The 22704-nt window shown below is 41.9% G+C and overlaps 1 protein-coding gene across 4 annotated transcripts in view; it reads left to right on the plus strand.

The window, feature by feature from the left end:
* The window catches only part of WIPF1 (WAS/WASL interacting protein family member 1), a 111299-nt gene that overhangs the window by 71846 nt on the left and 16749 nt on the right, over nucleotides 1-22704 (plus strand). For 3 of the 4 annotated variants that reach the window (XM_069577149.1, XM_069577148.1, XM_069577150.1), the window contains exons 2-4: nucleotides 9730-9817; nucleotides 13559-13688; nucleotides 20308-20490. In XM_069577149.1, the coding sequence (XP_069433250.1) occupies nucleotides 9767-9817; nucleotides 13559-13688; nucleotides 20308-20490 (364 nt within the window). In that variant the 5' untranslated portion in view covers nucleotides 9730-9766. Of the gene's footprint in view, nucleotides 1-6870; nucleotides 7612-9391; nucleotides 9818-13558; nucleotides 13689-20307; nucleotides 20491-22704 lie in introns of those variants that run through there. The other variant, XM_069577151.1, reaches the window with a different exon arrangement.

A 22704-nucleotide genomic window follows, 5' to 3' on the forward strand; every position in this document is an offset into this window, starting at 1 on the left:
TAAGTACAGTTTAGAGGCCACGAGATGTCCTTTTCTAATCCTGAGAATCTGGGATTGTACAAATGCTTTGTTTTAAAATGTCACAGCGATAGTAAATAACTTTAAGTGAATAATCTCAAGTAAGACCATTTCCTTTCTAAAGTCTTTTGACCTTTTTAAAAGTAAATTTGGTGACGCTTCTGCTTATATATACATACATATATATATGTGTGTATATATATATATATATATACAAGGCTATACTTTCAATGATTAAGTTAATAAAATATGTTGAGTATGCTGACGTATATGCTGTGTGTTGTGCGTGTGTGTGTGTATGTGTGAGTGTGTGTGTGTGTGTGTGTGTATGTGTGTGTAGTAGGGAATAGGAAGGGGCAGATTTGGTAAAACTAAATGTGGTGCTGAGGATTTAACTTTGAAATTTGAGCCCCTTAAAGAGAGTACTAAAAAAAAAAAGACACAAAAAAAGTACTTGTTAGAGATGGGAAGTTGTGGGAGGAAAATCAGTACTTTTTAATTAAGTGAATAAAGTAGAAAAGATTTACCTTCTTTTCTCAGTTAAACAAGGACAGGTGGGTCATTCAACTTACCTTCATTTTTCTCATTTTTGAGAGGGTTTAGCTATCTGTGAATTTATGCTGACTTTTCATGTAATTAAACATGTAGGACTGTGTATTCTAAAAATAATTTCACTTCATAGAAACCTTTATTTTCCCCAGCAGTTATTCTTATAGCAAAACTGAGTTTGTGCCCAAGCTCCCAACTAATCATAATGACGTAGATGCTTCAGAATGTCTTCTCTGAAAAATGCCTTCCCTCTACTCCCCGAATTATCAATTCTTTATCTAAGAGAACTGTAAAAAATGTGTTTCTGAAATAGCCAAGGACCCTCCAAGTACCACAGAGACACAAACCCTTACCACTGAGAACACAACCCGTAAGCAACAGTCACTTAAGCTATTGCCTTAATTGATGCCCAGCTGAGAAAAGAGCAAGTACGTTCTGAGAAATGAAGGGTCCCATGTACAGTAAGCGTGGGTGCCACATTCAGCTCAGATTGAGAAAAACAATGATCATGAACTAGGTGAGGCAGTTGCTTTGCTTATAAAGGAACGCTTGTTTCTTTTCTGTACCTCTGGCTTCCTCTTTGGTTGAGCAGCCTTTTTTGTTTCTCCTCCTCTATTGATTGCCTCATTGCCTGCAGCCCTCAGAGCTTGAACTGAGGAGAGGAAGAGTCACAATACTAGAAACAAACTTTATGCAAAGATATTAAACGTTTCTAAAATGGCCAAAAGGACACGCCATGCTTGGGGGTGGGGCACTGGGCCTGGTGTCAGAAAATAGAAACTACGGGCGACTGCAGCTGTGAACGACTGTGCGACAGAAACAGGATGGCTGTGGTTTGCTGTGAGCATCAATTTTCCTGTTGAGCATTTTTACAGGAAGTTGAAGAACAAAGCCGACTTCATCTTAATTAGTTCTGATGGTTTTCAGATCTTCAACACATCCAACCAAGTTTGCCTCATGGAGGAGTCTCCAAAGAATAGAACCAAAAATAATCCTGAGTTGGAATCATAAAACAATAATTGGCAGCAATTTGGGTTTTTGCTAAATGATTTTATTTTTACAGTGTAACTTGGAGTGGATTTATTACCTTTATAATGAGTGCCTTTGCACTTTTTTTTTATGGCTGTGGTAACTCTATGAATTTAAGGGCCTTATTAAAACACTACTGAGTTATATGTATTATAAATTTCCTTCTGTTACTGTTTGGTGAAACAGTTATGCATGTGTGTATTTATATAGATACAAAGAGGTGTACGTGTGCGTGTGTATAAACACTGGAAAATATATATCAAAATGTTGACAAGAATTATCTCTGAATATTATTAACTCCAACCCTTTTCAGCTAAAATTTAATTATCATCAAATGCTTTGTTCAGTGGTTAAACACAAGTGTCCTGTTTTATTTTCATCTTTGTATTTTAGTGTTCCCTATTATTTTCTTTCTTTCTTTCTGGCTGGTCTGGGTATTCATTGCTTTGCTTGGGCTCTCGCTAGTTGCAGTGGCTTCTCTTGTTCCAGGACACAGGCTCTAGGCACACGGGTTTCAGTGGTTGTGGCACACAGGCTCAGTAATTGCTGCTCGTGGGCCCTCGCACGTGGGCTCTGTAGTTGTGGCATGTGAGCTTAGTTGCTCCAAGGCATGTGGAATTTTCCTGGACCCGGAATCAAACCCATGCTCCCTGCATTTTATATAAATGATATATAAATGGCAGGCAGATTCCTATCCACTGCACCACCAGGGAAGTCCCTATCTATTGTTTTCTAAATTAATAAGTAGATAAGTGGTAAGTAGCATTATCATTTTGGAAGCAGGAAAAAAATTCTCAAAGTCTAACCTGAAGAAGTCAAGAGCACACAAGAAATACATACATGAAGATGAGTTAAGAACATATATATAAAATAAAATGTCAATGAATGTAAACAAAAATAAGATACAGAATAGAAAGTAATGAAGGCAAGAGAACATTTGGACCTTAGCATCTTTTCAATTCTATTATATCTATTATGTCTACTCCCTGTCCCTGCCCCCCTCCACAATGATGAATTCAATCTTTTTGGGGAAAAAAAAAAGTTTACTTTTTTCTCATTCATTTTACAGAATAGTATTCAAGGGTGACTTTTGGCAAGATTTGCATAGCAAAATGCTTTTTAATTTTGAATAGCCCAAAAAGGTGATAAAACGTAACTGAATAAACCTGCTTCTTATCTTCTTTGCTAGAACTTGGCCGATTCACACACACACACATCCTCAGAATTAGAGGCTGGCCTTCTTTGGGTTATTTCACTGGATAGCGCTGGAAATCTCTCCCCTCTTCCTGTTGTTCTGTAAAATGGGCCTCGTGTGGCATCATCTGGAATGAACTTGACGTTGGTTGCAAGAAACTAAGAAACAGTTTATTTAAGTAACTCGTCAATTCTCCTGGTCATTTCACATTCAGAGATGATTCTGCTTTCTTAGTTGAACACACTGAAGAAGAAAGCCTCAGTTTCCTGGGGCAGCTCTGGACTGACCTCCGGGCTCTGGGTGAGTGACTAGTTGTCCATGCTGTTGGGGGAATATGCGGCTGTACGGTGGGGAACAAGTCACTCGTTCTCACAGGTGTCCCCCATAACCAATATTACACAGCAAATGGCTTGGGGCCACAAGCTGCCCTGGTTATCTAGGGTCAGTGTGTGATGCTGTTCACTGTGAGTTCAACCATGATGCTGACCTAGTAGAACTGTAGTAAAACCATCAAAACCATTCATTTCTCCACAGAACTAGGAAATTCCAGAATTTCTAAATATTGATGTGTACTGTGTGTATTTGCGTTGGTGACAATGAAGAACGAATTAGTGGATTTTGAAATAATTTATATAAAATATTCTACTCTGTTCTCTCAACCCTCAGAGTCAATTCCTTTATAAAAGGTTTATTGATAGATCTCTCCTTTCACCTCAGTAGTTTCCACCTAAAATTTCAGTTTTTCAGACTTACAGTTTTTTTAAGTGTTCTTTGGCCACACTGTGCAGCATGTGGGATCTTAGTTCTAAGACCAGGGATCAAGTCTGTGTCAGCTACATTGGCAGGTGGATTCTTAGCTAATGGACCACCAAGGGAGGTCCAAAATTTGAATCACTCATTCATTCAGCGACCATATAAAACTTTGGTAATCAATCACATACCCTAGGGTTCAGGTTGATTTTTAATTTCTTTAACTTTTGACAGACAATCCAGAGATGGTTTGGGTGAGAAATCAATGGACAGATTTTATTCAAAAACTGTTCTAATTTCCACAGTGGATAACAGACATGATAGGTAACACGTATTGTTAAAACTGTGTTTATTCATTTACTAGGGCTGCCATAACAAAGTACTTCAGACTGGGTGTCTCAAACAGCAGACTTTTCTTATCTCACATTTCTGGAGGTTGGAAGTCAAAGATCAAGGTGTCGGCAGGTTTGGTGTCTCCCAGGGGCTCTCTTCTAAGCTTGCAGATGGCCACCTTCTCCCCATGTCCTCACACGGCCTTTTCTCTGTGCTCACGCATCCCCAGTGTTTCTTCCTCTTCTCACAAGGACCCTAGTCATATTAGATGAGGGCCCAGACTAATGGGGGCCTCTTAGTTACCTCTTTAAAGGCCCTCTCTCCAAGTATAGTCATATTCTGAGGTACTAGGGGTTAGAGCTTCAACATATAAAACAACCCATAACACTGTGTGTGAAAACAAAAAACCCATTTCCATCCGTGTGGTTTTCTTTGTGCACATAAAATTCAGCACACAAGGTGAACATTACAGAAAAGTCTGGGTTTTCTCCCTGTGATCAATGTTACTTAAACAGTGAAATGAGACGTCAGAAGCCATCACATGCTCAGTCATGTCCAACTCTTTGTGATCTGTAGCCCGCCAGGCTGCCCTGTCCATGGGATTTCCCAGGCAAGAACGCTGGAGTGGGTTGCCATTTCCTGCTCCAGGGGATCTTCCTGACCCAGGGATCGAGCCCGCATCTCCTCCATCTCCTGCATTGCAGGGGATTCTTTACCACTTGAGCCATCAGGGAAGCCCTGAGACCTTTATACGCGCATCCAGTTGTTCCAGTACCATTTATTGAAAAGACCTTCAAAAGACCTCCCCATCAAGTTGCTTTGATCACTTTGTTGAAAATTAATTATGTTCGTATGGATTAATTTATTCAAGCATTTTCTTCTTTAATAGATTGTTTTACTATGAAGAGTATTGTTTGCTGCGTTGAATGTTTACAACATAGAAGGACTATTTTTATATTAAACTTTAAATTTATCATTTGTGGACTAAATATATTGTCTTAATTTTAAAACAAACAACAACAACTAAAATCAGTGAAATGAGGGACTTCCTTGGAGGTCCAGTGGTTAAGATTCAGTGCTTCCATTACAGGGGACACAGGTTCAATCCCTGGTCAGGGAATTGAGATCCCACATGCCTCGAGGCAGCCAAAACACACACACACACACACACAAAAACAGGGAAATGATTCTGTAAAAGCAGCTAATTCTCAAAAGTGTATATTGTTAAAAGTTCAGTGCCTGGAGAGGGTGGGAGAGCAAGGATCATTAAATTGGTCCTCCAACTCCAGGGAGCCTGGTTCCCATGCGAGAGCTCACAGCCCACACTTTGGGAGCCCTTGTCCTACTCACTCTTTCTCTTCTAGAGCCCCTCCCACCCAGGGAACTGAGCTGCCTTTCCTGTGGGATTCCATCTCCTGAGGGAAGATGGAAATGCAGGAGGCCAAGCCCTCAGGCTGCCTCATTCCCACGGGGGCAGCCACACCCACACAGGACTCTGGGCAGAGCCAGGGCCTCAGCTCAGTCTCCAAGCCTGGCCACCCTCTGCCAGGTGCTTGAGTGGCTCTCACACCAGCAGGACCTGTGCTCACCTCAGGGACCACAGCTCTGGACCTATCTGCTGACTGCTTACTCTGCCCAGCCCTGCTGTACTGGTTCACTTCATCCTTTCCACAACCCCATTTAACAGAGAGCTTAGTCTTATCCCAGGTTATTAGCAACAGAGCAGAAATTAACAATTATGTTCTCCTGACCCAGGACTCATGTTCTCACAGAGATTCTAACTGTTTTCATCCGTAGGCCACACTGGCATCTGGTAAAGCCCCCAAACTCTAACTTCTTCCCTGACTGCTGTTAAATGCGTAAAACAAAATACAGAGGATTACCAAGGAAACCAGTTGCAGTGCAATAGGTACAGCAAGGCCTAGGAGCAGATCATTGCCCCAGCTTCCAAAGAGATCTGCAACAAGCATACTATGATGTGAAAATATCAAGTGAAAAACTGTTGGTGAAAAGGTTTCAGGTGTGGTTTGTGGCCTACATTTATAATTGAAGGAAATGCTAAATTGTAGTTAGAATTTAGGAGAAATAAGTATGTCCCTTTTTTCATCCACATTCATGAACCCCTGAATTCTGTCCACAGACCTTGTGGGTATGGAGATCCAGGCTAGGAAGGCCTGCCTGTTAGGATTTAGGCTGCTACTGAGGCCCTTCCATCAGGCCCAGTCTTGGTTCTGACATGGCTTTCCTGCGGCCTTGGACTCTACTTCTCTGGTGAAGTCAAGAAACTAAGCGCCCAGACTAAAAGCTGGCCTGCCCCTCTGCTGTGGGACTGGTTCTTTACCCAGGCTCCAGGGTGGTCAGGGCTGATGCTGGGAGCTGTTTCAGTGGCCAGCATATGGCTTGTGTGTGTGATACCTGATTCTTTCACTCCCCCCACATAATCAGTGGCCAGCCCCTGGTGGCTCAGAGGTTAAAGCGTCTGCCTGCAATGCAGGAGACCTGGGTTCAATCCCTGGGTCGGGAAGATGCCCTGGAGAAGGAAATGGCAACCCACTCCAGTATTCTTGCCTGGAGAATCCCGTGGACGGAGGAGCCGGGTGGGCTATAGTCCATGGGGTCACAAAGAGTTGGACATGACTAAGTGACTTCACTTTCACTTTCACATAATCAGTGAGACTATGTCCCATGTATTGGGGAGACCTGGTATTCACAGTGGGGTGGAAAAGACAGCCAAGAAGGGGATCCAGCAAGGGCCTGGCATGCGGGACATGAGATTGATCTTCTTTGACCCATGTGCTGGGGTGGCAGGTTTAGAGTCCGGGGCTTCTCACAAACCTCCCTCAAGGCCCAGCCTGGACAAGTCCAGACCAGCAGCTGTTCAGCTAGCAAGGAGCCAGGAAACCATGGCAGCCTCTGGAATCAGCTTTCAGCATGGAGGCAGGCATAGGAGTAGTTTTTCTGGAGGAGAGTGAGGCAGGGGGGCAGTGGGAGCTGCAGCAGTGGAGAGAAAGGAGAACTGAGCCTGGGAAAGGTAAGCGCGCTCACCCGCAGATCCTCGCCCTGTTGTTTATGTGAGGTGGTCGGGGGCAGGGGAAAGCCCGGCTCTGTGGTCCAGAGGTTTATTTATAAGCCAGTTAATGCACAGAGAGAACCACAATAGCAACAGAAAACTGTAAGAGAGTTAAAGAGGCCTTGCAGGGTGGCAGTCTCCTGAGAACGCCCCTGCTCCATCACCTGGCCCCTAAGGTGTACAGGACGGAAGTTCAATTTGATCTTTGCAACCAGAAACTGACTCATGAGAACCAAACCCAGAAGAGGTTCCTGGTGGTGATTAGAATTCACTTCTTCCTCCGTCTTAGGATAACAAGATGGCAGGCTAGTCAGTGAGCACAGAATCCAACACGATGAACTGGAGCATAAAGGGGCCTTTCATCCACCGAGCTCATGGATGGTCTGTCCCGTGGAACCTGTCTCTCGCACCCTCTGGGTGGACCCGGCCACCCTCTTCCTTGATGAGCCGCCTCCTCCAGCTCTGTTAATACCATTGCTTTGGCCGCAGCATCTTTGAGTTAGTTGGGCCTGAATCCAGTTTCAGACCCTCGTTCTTCCTCCTGGTCCTGGAACACAACTCTGCAGTTGGAGCACCCCCTTCATAGCCTCCAAATGCAGGCCCCCAACTCTGTTTACAATGCCCATGCAGCCCTGTGGGTGACTGGTGTTACCCAGGAAAGATCAAAGTAAGGGATAGTGCAGCCCAGCCAAGACTGACATTCAAGTGGCTCCTCTCCCTCACTTGTCTCTGTGGCGCAGTCCTCTCCTGGGCTTGCCCACTTGGGGCCCACAGTATTTCTTCTCTGTCAAGAGAAGTAAGGGACAGTAAGGGACAGACCCCTGTCTAAGACAAGCTCTTTTTGAAAACCAGATTCTGACCGAGTTTAAGGTGAGCTGTAATACTAGTGAGCCCTTCACCTGCCTGAAAATGCTTATCTAAAAAGAGCAGAGATCAAAAGGACTTGATGTAAATGACTTTCACATCATTTCAATGAGTTATTAATTTTTGAGTCCCAGCATCCTTCCCTGTAAAATGTGTTTGAGATGATGGAAATAAAGTGCCCTTTATTATCCAGTTGACTGTCAATAAATGAGAGCAGCTGCTGCTGTTCTAGAGGTTTCTAACTTTCACTTTATAGAAGGCACTCAAAACAGAACTGTCTTGATTCCTATCTTCCAGAAGCTTTGACAAGTCTAGTCATGTCCTGTTAGCTTTTCCATTCTGTTAACATCACAGAAAGCAAGCCATCCAGCAGAACTTCAATAGAAAGTACAGCTGACCCTTGAACCATCGATATGGAGGTTAGAGGCACCGATACTCCATGCACAGTTGCTCCTCAAATCCACGGGTCCCCTGTACCGATTCTGCATCTTTTGATTCAGTCACCCATAGATGGTGTCGCACTGCAATGTTTACTGTGGAAAAACATCCATCTCTAAGTGGATCCGTGAAGTTCAAACTCATTGTTCAAGGGCTATCTATATTTGATTCAAGGTGTAAGTTTCCCTCAACTTTTAGTGATTGAGCTAAATTAATACTTTAAATTCTAAGAAACTGTTTTCTGCAATTCAGAGAAAATAAAAGAAAGATAATTCCGCTGTTTAAAATTCAGGACACACATTACATAAGAACAGTGTTATTCAGGTGGTCAGTGTCTCAGGCTGCTCTCTTGGTTTAAGGCTCCGTGACCAGGCTTCTCAAACATTAATGCATATGAATCACCCAGGGATCTTGTCAAAATGCTGAAAAAAATTCAGTGTGGGCAGCGGGGCTGAGATGTGATGTTTCTCATGGTGATGGTCTGAGACTGATCCAGGAGCCCTGCTGATCCAGAAGTAGCAAGGTCTAGGTGGGAGAAGCTGGGATGCTGAGGGTGTGAAAGTGGCTGAGGGGTGGGGCATCTGTCCCAGGGACAGGACTCTGAGGACTGGGGGAAAACAAGCCAGGATTGGTGGTTAGCATCACTCTTGGGGCACTTCCTTCCCTTTGCTTAGCTCCTGACATTGACCAGGCTGCCCCTTTACTGGTGCGGCCCACCATGGCTTCTCTGTACTGTCCTACAGCCTGGAGTCTGGCCTTCCCTCTGTCCCCTGAGCATCACACTCTGCAGAAAGCCTTTCTAAGGAACCCTGTTTCTAGTAAACAGCTGCAAGTCAGTGGTTGGAGTCCTCCTCTCTTTTTCCCTCTGGCTCCTGTAAGGAAGTGCCAAGTAGTACAGAGGTAGGAACCTGGCCTCCTTGCCCATCTTACCTTGTCCCCATCTCCTTTCCCTGGAGGACTGGATGAACTTCAAGGGCAAGAATAGAAATAGATTTATCTTTACATTCCTGCGCAGCCACCCAGACCTAGACAGATGTCAGGAATCTCTTGACGGAGAAGAAACGCTGCGGGGCACCGAGTGGGCAAGCCCAGGAGAGGACTGCACCAGGGAGACAAGTGAGGGAGAGGAGCCACTTGAAAGTCAGTCTTGGCTGGGATGCACTACTATTGTTCCCTGATAACCTCCCGGCTTCCTCGGGCTGCAGGCCAGGAGCCTTCCCCGACCTGCTTTGGTGGTGGTGAGATTAAGCAGCCTGTGGCACTGCACTTTGCTCGCAGTATCTCCGGGCACTCTGGCTGAGAATCTTCTCCGGCTGCATCCTTCCAGAAGAGTAACATCCTAGCCACGTTGTAAAGGAATCCCGCCTCTTATAGAAACTCAGACTGTCCCTTTGAGGTGAAAGGGGAAGGAAGATTAGGGCAGAGAATTATTGAGACATCCAACATGTGACGGTGCTTTGTTTCTCTCTGTTTTGTTTTACAGATTTGTCAGCCAGACTGTTGAAAGCTAACTGTTCAAGATGCCCGTCCCACCCCCTCCAGCGCCCCCGCCACCGCCCACGTTTGCTCTGGTGAGTGGCTCTCCCCATCTATGATCCATGCGTGAAGCAAGCTAAACAGACTCAAACCTGGCACTCATGTGTTAGTTTTCAGTGGGTTTATGTTCTGGCTTAAATATGAATGATATGGTAAGCCCTCCAGGTGCTGGAGTAAGCCAGATGCTGAGATACAGCAGAAAAAATGTTTTGTAGTCTGAAGTCTCATACAATGCATAGAACACATGCAGAATGTGGATTAGTTAGGTTTGCTCCACCTCGTCTGTCAAGGGAGACATATCCTATTCATTCAAACATGCTGGCCCAGGACAGGTTCACAGGACCAATTATGCCCAGTTTGCCCTTTTTCCATTCAAATGGACTCAGCTTCCGGCCTTTACCATCTGGGCAGGATAGTCCAGAAACCCAGGTCTGCCCATCTATCTGAAAATGCATCCATTAATGTGTCCTCCAGATTCACTCATTTCTTTTTCTCTGCCTCTCCCCATCTTTCTTCCCACTCTGTTTTGGACAAATAAGCCCCATCTCCCATGCCATCCTCCCCCACACCCTTATTTTGCCCTTTAAGTCCATCCTCACGTTTCCATGCGTACTTTCCGAAGGAATGTATTCTCTGGGCCCGTCCGCCCCATGATGGACATGTCCTGGAAGTTAGTGCACCCTCTTCCAGGAAGCCTCTTCCAATCAGCCCTCCATGCAGTCATCGGAAAGGCTCCCAGAAGTACCCCCTAGCATGCGATGCCTTCACTCTTCACTCGGGGAAACTGAAGCTCAGAGAGAGTCTTTTGCCCAGGCTTCCAGGCTTCTTTCTAGCCCGTCTCAGGCTGGACCCTAGTTGGGAGAACAGACCATTAATTAGCTCATTGCTATTCCAAGTGTAATCCTCCAACTCCTGGTTACAGTCCCCTCAAAATAAAGACAGAAATTTAGAGTAATTTAGAGCAATCTGATAATGGTGTTGTGTCTATTTCTTCTAAGATTGTATTTTGTGTATCTTTTTAAAACTAATTCTTTTGTTTAATAATTCATTGTTATTTTACAAAATATCGGTCCATGATGGATTGGAAATTTTTTTCTTAAAAATTCACCCTTCCCTAAAATGAGTTTGAAAAGCTCTGATCTGGTGAACATAGAAGAACTAGCTTTTATTTCCCGAAAACTATAGTTGTGTACTACTGCTGGGTAGTTCATGCCTTGATTTAAAAAAAAAAAATGCTCATGTGTTTATTTTAATGTGTATTTGAAAAATTATAACTAGCACACTCAAGGTTTAATAGTGAGTTATCAATAAAATTTGAGGCAGAACAGGAGGCCAAGGAGGGTTGCTGACCCAAAACCATGAAGAAAACCAACATGGACATGTTATTAACCCTCTTTGCTGCTGCTGCTAAGTCACTTCAGTCGTGTCCAACTCTGTGTGACCCCAGAGACGGCAACCCAGCAGGTTCCCCCATCCCTGGGATTCTCCAGGCAAGAACACTGGAGTGGGTTGCCATTTCCTTCTCCAATGCATGAAAGTGAAAAGTGAAAGTGAAGTCGCTCAGTCATGTCCGACTCCTAGTGACCCCATGGACTGCAGCCTACCAGGCTCCTCCATCCACGGGATTTGCCAGGCAAGAGTACTGGAGTGGGGTGCCATTGCCTTCTCCGATTAACCCTCTTTAGGCCTCAGGTTTTTTATCTTTAGGTTCAAGACAATAGGTAATTCAGAAAGCTCTTTCCAAGATGTCCAAGGCATGGTTAAGTTATAAAAACAAGTTTCAGCAATAGAGGGTGATCCCATTAGCAAAAGTGAACTGTATATGCAAAGAGCCTTTCTGGAACTGACTGCCGAGAAGCTCTTAACAGGCTTGCTTCAGAGGAGGGTTGGATGGAGGTCAGTAGGCAAAGGGCATTTTATCTATTTTTTTCAACTGAGATATAATTGACATATAACATTGTGTAAGTTTAAGGTGTACAGCATGTTGAGTCGATACAGTTATGTATTACAATATAACTGCCACTGTTGTTTTAGCTAATGCCTCTATTACATAATTATTATTTCTTTTTTGTGGTGAGAACATTTAAGTTCTGGTCTCTTAACAGCTTTGAAGTGCATAATGCAGCGTTGTTAACTTTAATAACTATGGCTTACAGTTAGATCTCCAGAGCTTAGTCATCTTTTAGTTGCAAGTTTGCACTCTTTAATATCTTCCCAATTTGGGGAAGAGGCATTCGGGACCCCATGTTCATCCTTCTGTCAGGTCTTGGGCTCTGGAGCCAGGCTGCCAGGCTTTTAATCTGAGCTCCTTCTCTTACGAGCTGGGTGACCCAAGCGATGATTTAACTTCCCTGTGCCTTAGTTTCCTTAACTCTATAAACTCACAGAGTTGATGAGGACTGAATGAACTAATATACAGAAAATGCTAAAAACGATTCCTGATCCACAGTAAAAGCTATGCAAACGTTAGCTGTTATTATCATGAGCAAGTAATACCTTAATTATTTTAAGACCCTTTCAGCTTAACACAGAGATTTCTGTTTAACCTGCTTCAGGGTTTTCTGAGCTCTCCCTCTGCCTCTAACTATAATAAACAGCTGGGTCAGGTATCAAGCTACACTTGCCCAGGTTTACTCCCTGTGGCCTTTCCTGGCATGTCTGAAGTCAGAGCCTTTCAGAGTCCCTCGAAGGACTCTCAGGCCTGCCAGAAGCACCTCTGGGTTTGGGGAAGACGACTCTGCCTGGACCAGGCTAGACCAAGCCAGTTTCCAAGTGTGACAGACACAGGCACACGCCTACTTCTGAGTCCATTTGCTGGGCTCTTATTGTCCCTGCTCCTCAAAAGAATTCTGGAAAAACAAGATCGTAATTTCACAGTAAGGAGCTTTCCCAAAAATTCTGAAATCATAGAAAATACCCAAAGGTTTTAAAGTAGCACCTTTGTCTACTGTGCAGCCTCTGTGAGGTAAGCTTTCAAAAGGATTCAGTTAACTATATTTAATATCCTGTAATAAACCATAGTGGAAAAGAATTAACAAACAAATAATTTGTAAAAAGGGATTACACATGAGGAACCCCTTAGGCCAGAAGAATGTGAAGGGAGTTTGGGAGGTAAAGGAAATGTTGTGGATCTTGATGGCTACACGATTGTATATGTTTGCAGAATTCACAGGACTTTACACTAAAAGAGCAATTTTACTATACCTAAAATGTAAAAACTATATGTATTATACCTCCAATCTGCCTTAAATTAAAAAGAAAAAATTATCTGGCAATGAAACCAGAGGGAATTATTTTCTAAAATTTTGGTGCATTAAAAAATACAGCTGACCCTTTTTACTAAAGGCACTTGTCCCCTTAAACCAGCTTAGTTCCAAAAGACAAGAAAGAGAATATATTCTTCAGAGAACATTCTAGAGGATGAAGCCTCACAGTATCCTGCAGATTCCTCTCAGACTTAAAATTCTCTTCTCGTCTCTAGCCACCCAACCCTGGCTCTGTCAGTTACTGCCAGATTGTGGTCTGAATTTTCAGAGACTTTGATCAGGGACTGACTCTTCCTGCGTGAAAAATGAATGTAATTTATTGCTGCATCTGCTCCCAAATGTCTGGATCTTAAAAAGAATGACATCGGGTCTAAAACTTGTGGAGAATTTACAGCCTATTGCCAAGAACCTTAATAACAAGCTTCCAATACTCTAGCTGTTCCCATTGAGTGCTGTAGTACATGATGTTAATTCAGAAGATGAATACGTGTTTGCATGGTTTCCTTTCAGGCCAATACAGAAAAGCCTTCCTTGAGTAAGTCAGAGCAGGCTGGGAGAAATGCTCTGCTCTCTGACATCAGCAAAGGAAAGAAACTAAAGAAGACAGTCACCAATGACAGAAGTGCACCAATATTGGACAGTAAGTAAAAAAAAGTTATTTTCCACGGAGATAGTGGTTTATGACCTAACAATCAACCCTACCCTTCCCACCAAAAAAGTTTTGTGTGTGGTTTTGTTTTTTTTTTTTTTTTCTGGTTAACAACAGCTGTGAAGCTAGCAGAATAAGGGACTGTATCATTCATTGTAGGCCATGGCTCTGGCCTGGGTTCCCTCTAATGCTGCAGGAAGCCAGTATAATAATTCTTTGTCCAAGACACATACAGCAGTGATTCTCTGAATTATTCACAACACTTTACAACACTTTCTGGAAATTAACCCCTTGTCTTACCAGAGAGCAAAAGGCAGCATGAAATATGTAAAGAGCCCTAGTCTTGGAATCAAAGGATGTAGATTTAAGCGCTGACCATCTTCAACCTTTTGTCTCCATTTGTAAAATGGAGATAATAGCTGTTTCACTGCCCACACATGTTTGTTGTGAGCATCAAATGAGACAATGCTTGAGAGTGTTATGTTGCCCGGAATGTATAATTCACGTGTACAGATATGATTATTAGGAGGTTGGAGAGAGAGGAAATGAGATCACAACTTTGCTTATATCCATCATAAATCCAAGCTACTTTCTGGAACAAGATAGGATATGTATAAACAAACAAGCACCTACCATACAGGGCTACTTATTAACATTTACAACAGAATGAAACATTACAGATGACTAGAATCTACCAGAAGTTAATTATCAGGCCTCAAGACTATCTCCTTGCACTCCTAGACATTTCCATTGCCAGCCAGCTATGCCCAGAATTTGTCCTAGACTATGGATCCCACTTGGACTCAACAGAAAATAGACTGCCCAAAAATCACCAGAGGGAGCTTTGTAGACAAGGGAATAATGATGTAGGATTTTAGCCGACTGGAGGATTAGAAGAGCTTTAGGAAGAGTTTCTAGGAAAAGTGTCTAATGAGTAGAAGAGAAAGATGAGAATTATGAGATGTGAAAGTGAAAGTCACTCAGTCCTGTCTGACTCTCTGCAACCCCATGGACTGTACAGTCCAGGGAACTCTCCAGGCCAGAATACTGGATTGGGTAGCTGTTCCCTCCTCTGGGGGATCTTCCCAACCCCAGGATCAAACCCAGGTCTCCCGCACTGCAGGTGGATTCTTTACCAGCTGAGCCACCAGGGAAGCCCAAGAAAACTGGAGTGGGTAGCCTACCCCTTCTCCAGCAGATCTTCTCAACCTGGGAATTGAACTGGGGTCTTCCTGCATTGCAGGCAGATTATTTACCAGCTGAGCTACCAGGGAGTCCTAATGGGTAGAAGAGAAAGATGAGAGTTAGGTGAGAACACTGGTGTGGGAAGAAGGTAGAAAGAGGAGTGTCATGACAAAGGCTTTTGAGTGCTGCTCTGTTACTGGGCAGGGTGGTACATATCAGAATGTACCACACCTCAGTGGAACTAGGGGGTCTTTGACTTTCAACACTCTTATCTATAATGGGTCAAAATGCTCACAAAATGGTATGGTTATTATATAATCAGTCCCTTAGTGTTCCTTATCTTTGTCACGAGGTTCTCCCAGGGGCTTGCCCAGCCTGGGCAGTTCTGTCTGGGGAGCCTACATCCAATGCCATTGAATCGTGGTGCCTGCTGTGGGGCTAGAGGAACTCCGTCTGCAAACTGCCAACCTCCAGAACAGAGCCCAATGGTTCTCTCACTATGAGAGGGAGCGCAGACTCTGGAGACGTGAATTCCCTAGATGTTGAAGGAGAATGGACAGTCTGGGGCCTAGTTCTGAATCCACTAGTGGAAATTCATTATATTCTTCAAGATACACTTCTCTCATTAAAATGGAAATAAGTGTTGGTTCTCCCTTTCAGCTGCTGAGTGATGTTTAAGAATGCACTGTGCTTTGTGGACACCAGATGCAACCAATGCATGCCCTTGTTGTCCATGAACTTAGTTAGACACTAATACTGTTGTCTCAAGCACTTCACAAGTGGCAAAGTTCATCCATGGTTTTGTATTGTTTGCAGGTAGAACCTCCCTGGGCTCTATGTTAAAATGTTGACCATGGTTATGCATGTTGAGGTCAGCCTTGTCCTCAAGGTCAGCAATTTAATTTAATGCTAGCAAAGTGACCTGGAGCCAGTTAGCTAACCTCAACTAGTTTAGTTTCCCTATCTTAAAGCAGCACAAATGCTCCAAGTTAAGAACGCTAATGTATGATGTCTGTTAGAACAGTACATCATTCTCTTTGACTGTTCAATTCCAGGTAAAGGTGTCCTATGAACTGTAGTATTCCAAAATGTATCCTTCATCAGTGAATGACATTTGAATGACAAGGACATTATTCATATTACTGGCAATAATTAAAATTAGTAAAAATTTTAAATTTTATATGGAAGCAATTTTACGCACACTTCTAGAAACTTATTCTAATTTGATATATTTTATTATGTGAAGTAATTCTTGAGAGCTCATTATCAGATTGTTTGTTCTATTAGCAGAGTTCCCATTAGTATCCCAGAAAGTCTTACACCTAGAAAAGGTACAGAGCCAACACAGACTTACAATAAATCTAATCTAGAAAAAAAGAAAACATCAGTGAATAAAACAGAACTCAGAAAGCAGATTAAATAAATGATTCAAAGCAGATTTTCTAAAATTAAGGAAGCTACAATGAAGTTATATGCTAAAACATTTTGAAATCTTAAATAAATTTTTTAAGAAAAGTACAGATTTACCAGAAATCACTCATGAAGCCTCAATGAACAAGGGAAAAGTTGAAAACTTTATCAAATTACTTTTTCTCTACAAAGCTTTAGAGCCAGATAATTTTTATCAGAAAATTCAGATTTTAAGACATAGCTAATTCAAACACTATATAAATCATCCCTAAACATAGACAGGAAAGCTACCTGATAGGTGTAATGAGACTAACATGATCCTAATATCAAAACATGACAAAGGCAGCTGTGTATCAATGTCTCAGGGGACATGTAGCAATGCCTAATGGCATCTTTAGTTATTACAACTTGAGGGAGGGGTTCCTACTGACATCTAGTGGGCAGAGGCCAGGGATGCTGTAAACATTTACAGAGAATAACAACAGAGAACCCACAACAAAGAATTATCTGACCCAAAATGTCAGTAGTTCCAAGGTTAAGAAACCTTACTACGTATAGACCACTTATGATCATAGATGAAAGGCCACATATGATCATTGACTAAAAAACCCAAAGACTCTAGTTCAGTAGTATACCGTATTAAAAGTAATAATTTTATAATTTACCAAGACCAGGGTTTATCTCATTTTTAATGTTAGAAAGCCTATATATCCATCATACCAAATAAGGAAAACTATATAATGATCTCAGTTCAGTTCAGTTGCTCAGTTGTGTCCGACTCTTTGCAACCCCATGAATCACAGCACACCAGGCCTCCCTGTCCATCACCATCTCCCGGAGTTCACTCAAACTCACGTCTATCGAGTCAGTGATGCCATCCAGCCATCTCATCCTCTGTTGTTCCCTCTTCCTCCTGCCCCCAATCCCTCCCAGCATCAGAGTCTTTTCCAATGAGTCAACTCTTCACGTGAGGTGGCCAAAGTACTGGAGTTTCAGCTTTAGCATCCTTCCAAAGAACACCCAGGACTGATCTCCTTTAGAATGGACTGGTTGGATCTCCTTGCAGTCCAAGGGACTCTCAAGAGTCTTCTCCAACACCACAGTTCAAAAGCATCAATTCTTTGGTGCTCAGCCTTCTTCACAGTCCAACTCTCACATCCATACATGACCACAGGAAAAACCATAGCCTTGACTTAGTCGGCAAAGTCAGCAAAGTAATGTCTCTGCTTTTGAATATGCTATCTAGGTTGGTCATAACTTTTCTTCTAAGGGGTTACCATCTTTTAATTTCATGGCTGCAGTCACCATCTGCAGTGATTTTGGAGCACAGAAAAATAAAGTCTGACACTGTTTCCACTGTTTCCCCATCTATTTCCCATGAAGTGATGGGACCCGATGCCATGATCTTCGTTTTCTGAATGTTGAGCTTTAAGCCAACTTTTTCACTCTCCACTTTCACTTTCATCAAGAGGCTTTTTAGTTCCTCTTCACTTTCTGCCATAAGGGTGGTGTCATCTGCATATCTGAGGAAGATTGATATTTCTCCCGGCAATCTTGATTCCAGCTTGTACTTCTTCCAGCCCAGCATTTCTCATGATGTACTCTGCATGTAAGTTAAATAAGCAGGGTGACAATATGCAGCCTTGACGTTACTCCTTTTCCTATTTGGAACCAGTCTGTTGTTCCATGTGCAGTTCTAACTGTTGCTTCCTGACCTGCACATAGGTTTCTCAAGAGGCAGGTCAGGTGGTCTGGTATTCCCATCTCAGTAAATCCTAAATAGGCATTTGATAAAATTCCATGCTATAAAAATAGTCTTAAAAACCCAGAGTAGAATGATCCTTGCTAACTATGAATATTTAGAAGAAAAAAAGTTATTTCAAACCAACAGTGAATATGTAACTTTGAAACATTACAGTAATTCTCATTAAAAGCAAAATATTATTTACTCAGTTTTACAGTACTAGTGACATTAATAATTTACTTTTAAGATAAATATATAATGTATATTTATTCTTTATAATTATTTTAAAATAAATCATCTTTAAATTAATGAAACATTAATAACATTATTATGGAAACTCAGTCATCAAAGTAATTTCTTATGTAAAAGAGAAATAAGATATACAACTGTTAGAAAAGAGGAGGTAAAACCTTTATGATCTGCAAACCATTTGTCTATTAGAAAAGCCAAAGTGAAAGTGGTAGTCACTCAGCTGTGTCTGACTCTTTGTGACCCCATGGACTGTGCCCACCAGACTTCTCTGTCCCTGGGATTCTCCAGGTAAGAATACTGGAGTGGGTTGCCATTCCCTTCTCCAGGAGGTCTTCTTGATCCAGGGATTGAACCCAGGTCTCCTGCATTGCAGGCAGAATCTTTACCATTTGAGCCACCAGAGAAGCTCAGAAAATCCAAGGTAAAAAATTAATAAGTTTTAATTTTGAAAATGCAAAGTGATTTATTAGATATCAAATGAAATTTCCTGATGCCAATAATAACCATATCCAAACTACAGTAGCAAAAACATTCATCATTTCAACAAAAATGTATATGAAGTAACCCTGAAAGAAGTATGGGTGACTCTCATTACGAAAATTATAAAGTTTTACTGAATGAATCAGAACACATGGGAAAACATAGTGTGTTTCCATAAAGTCTAAATATCATAAAAGTGTCAGTTCTCTCAGATTATTTTGTAGATATCATGTAATATTTATCAAAGACTCAACAAAGTTTTCCAGGGGTAGAACTTTAAACAGTACTTAGCCTCATAAAACATACATACATAAATTGGTAAGAGATAGTTTTTTAAAGAGGGTAAAATCATGGCTCTAATATGGATATAAAATAAACATATCAAATATTTTATATAGCTCATTAATTTAATGAGGGAACCAATATGATATTATCAATTCAAAGGAGAATTATAAGTACCACACGTATTCAGGCAGGTGAGTGTTGAAATGAATTTGCAAATAGGTGTAAAATAGGTCAATAATCAGTTGAATTACACTGAACACAGCTAATATGCATTTCTGTGGACAAATACGCATTATTTTCAGTTTTCTACAACTTACAGAGTTATAGACTACCTCAAAGGCAATGGGAAATGACCCAGAAGGCTAACTGGATACTTGGTAATCCTTTTCTTTCTTCTTCTTTTCCCTTTTTGTTGGTCTGCCCATTTCAGAATCTTTCACAATTTTTTTTTTTGGCAACAAATGCAAACTAAAACAATCTTTACATTGTCTCAAGTTGCAAAGAATTTTTAAAATGTTAAAGTCTACTGTTGCTTTTTATGATATTAAAAAATTGAAATCAACCTGAAAGGCCATCAAATAAGTAAATGGTTAAATAAATTACAGCACATTCATGTTCTAAAACACAATGCAATCCTTTAAACTCATGCTTTCAGAGAATATTTAATAACATGGGAAATGCTAACAATATTGAGTGAAAAAAGCAGACTAAAAACTATGTAGTGAATTTGGTCTTAATTTTAAGAAAAAAAGTATATCCAGTGAAAAAACTGGCAGGGGAAAAAATATACAAAAACAGCAGGTATTTCCATGAAGCAGAATTATGGGATATTTTACTTTCTTCTATTTTTACCTGTTCCTTTCTTCTCACCTTTTATTGCATCTTCTCCTCCCTTAACACATTCTTTCTTTTAAGATACTTTTATTTGCCAAATCTTCTGATACAGAGCAAATAGATATTATTAATTCATATGGCAGTGAGCCACGTGGAGGAAAGACATTATCTATTACCAATTCTTCCACCACAGGGCTTGAGATAGCCCTGGAGTAGAAAGAACCCTCTTCTGCTTTTCTGGCTAGAGATAGGGTGAGTCCTTAAAATCCTACCCTCTAATGAAATCGCAGTTGTCCACCATGGGCTTAGGGTCAGCCAGCTTCCTGCTGTATCATTATTGTTTACCTGGGCCAGGACTGGTGAAGTTCTCCGGCAGTGTCTTCATACATGTGAAAAGAATGTGTCTTCTTCCTTCTACAGAACCTAAAGGAGCTGCTGGTGGTGGTGGTGGCGGCGGCAGCTATGGCGGAGGTGGCGGCGGCTACGGCGGAGGTGGCGGCGGCGGAGGTGGTGGAAGTTTTGGAGGAGGTGGACCACCCGGTTTGGGAGGACTGTTCCAGGCTGGAATGCCGAAGCTGAGATCCACAGCCAACAGGGAGAATGGTAAAGAGCATTTTCTTCCCTTAGTAACCGAAGACTAAGGCACAATCTGGCGGTTTGAGATTTGGCATCCCCTCTAAGGCACTATGCCCTTTAAAACATTTTAGATTGCTTGAAACGCTAACACCGTTTTATAAGAGGGACTCTATTTAGCATCGTTTTTTCTTTTTAAATCAGGATCAGACAGCTCCATCTAGCTGTTAAATATTTGCCCAGTGTCCTTGGGGAAACTTGTACTTTTTTGTACTTTTCTAAAGGGTGAGCTAGATTGGAAAGAAAAGGAAGGAGCAAATGAGAGAAAAATCATGGAAACTCTGTCTGGTGACATGGCAGATTCAGCTTTCTTTGTGAGGTAGTCTGACCTAGCTGTCTAGTGGAGTAAATACTTGTGAGTCTCTTTTCAAACACACAGTGGAGCATGTCTTATAGAATATAATTACATATCTCACAAAAATCTAGAAGGGCATTTTGCCTGGCAGACATTTGCCATTTCAGGGCCAGCGATTCTAGTATTCTCTGCAGGAAGCCATGGAAATGGGTCCTATAGTAATGTCTGTGAACAGAATGGCAGAAAGAAAACTGAACCTGGTCATGCCTAAATTAAAAACCTTACAGAGTGCGTGAGGCTCTTCCCTGATTGTGACAGAAACTCAAGAAAGTTTTCCATGAAATTTTATTTTTTAATGTTTACTGTGCTAGAAGAATTTTATTTTTAATTCCATGGTCTTTTAAAATGTCACTGGGAAATTCTCACATTCACATGAAGATAAAGGCACTGAATCCTCAGAGTTAGCTGACTATGTTAGTTTTGGATTGTCAAAATCTAGAGGGAGACTCACTAATATAAGAGATTTTATCTTGCTAGGCCTGCATTTAGAATTTGTATATTTAAAACCTACTGAAAGGTTTTGAGGCAGCAGACATATGCATACGTTCAGTACTCTAATAGTAAGTGAGGAAATTTAGGCCAGAGACAACTGGAAGTAAAATAATTAAATGAAGATGGAATTGAAGTTAATGCACAAAATGGTGTACCAGAAGTATATACTTTCACAGCATACAATTTGCATATTGGGTCCTACATGTAGATGTAGCTATGGATAATAACTGTACCTTTAGGGCTTCCCTGGTAGCTCAGTGGGTAAAGAATCCACCTGCAGTGCAGGAGACCCTGGTTCAATTTCTGGGTCGGGAAGATCCGCTGGAGAAAGGATAGGCTACCCACTCTCTCTGGTATTCTTGGGCTTCCCTTGTTGCCCAGCTGGTAAAGAATCCACCTGCAATGTGGGAGACCTGGATTCAATCCCTGGGTTGGGAATATCGCTCGGAGAAGGGAAAGGCTACCCACTCCTGTATTCTGGCCTGGAGAATTCCCTGGACTGTATAGTCCATGGGTTGCAAAGAGTCTGACACAACCGAGCGACTTTCACTTTTTTTCACTTTCATCCAAACTTTGAAGATAAAACTTATCACAAGTTGGTGACATAGAAACATACCACACAGCCAAGGAAAATATAGCTAATTTCTAGTGCTAAAGTCAAAACAAAAAATTCTCTCTAGAGTTCACATTACTCCATTGTATAAATCCAGCCAAATGTTTCTCATTGGACTTCTGGGTGAAATCTGAACTCCTTTTGGCCTACAAGGCTCTTAATCACCCGGCTTCTGCTGACCACTCAGGCTGCATTTGACAGTGTTCTCCTCTGTGCTCACTGTGTCCCTGGCATATGAGCCTTGGTTTTTTAACTTAAGCTTACTTCCACCTCAGGGTCTCTGTACCTGCTGACACTCCAACTGAAGCACCTCTCTTCCTCCTTTCCATGGCTGGCCTTAGCTCAAATGTCACATCCCCAGAGGAGCCATCCCCAGCCATGTCCACCTATCCTGGCCTCTCTAGCACTCTTCATGTCATCAGCCTATTTTAGTTTATTTTTAGTACTTATAATGATCTGAAAATATTTATGTTTACCGGGTTTTTGTTCATCTCCGTAAGAACATAAACTACAAGAGAACTGGATTGTTTCTATTTTGTTTACTCCTCTGCCTCTAGCATCTAGAATAATGGTTGGTTTATAGTATAGCAGGTACTCAATAAATAATTGGTGCATGTTTAAACTGGTAGGAGTTTCCAGGCTAAGCATTTTTTGAAGAATGAGTTTGGGTTGCAAGAGACTCTGCAGTAGTGATTTGAATTTTTCCATAACTTTGGTTCCTCTT

The sequence above is a fragment of the Ovis canadensis genome, chromosome 2, assembly GCF_042477335.2.
Source record: "Ovis canadensis isolate MfBH-ARS-UI-01 breed Bighorn chromosome 2, ARS-UI_OviCan_v2, whole genome shotgun sequence".
Classification (NCBI taxonomy): domain Eukaryota; kingdom Metazoa; phylum Chordata; class Mammalia; order Artiodactyla; family Bovidae; genus Ovis; species Ovis canadensis.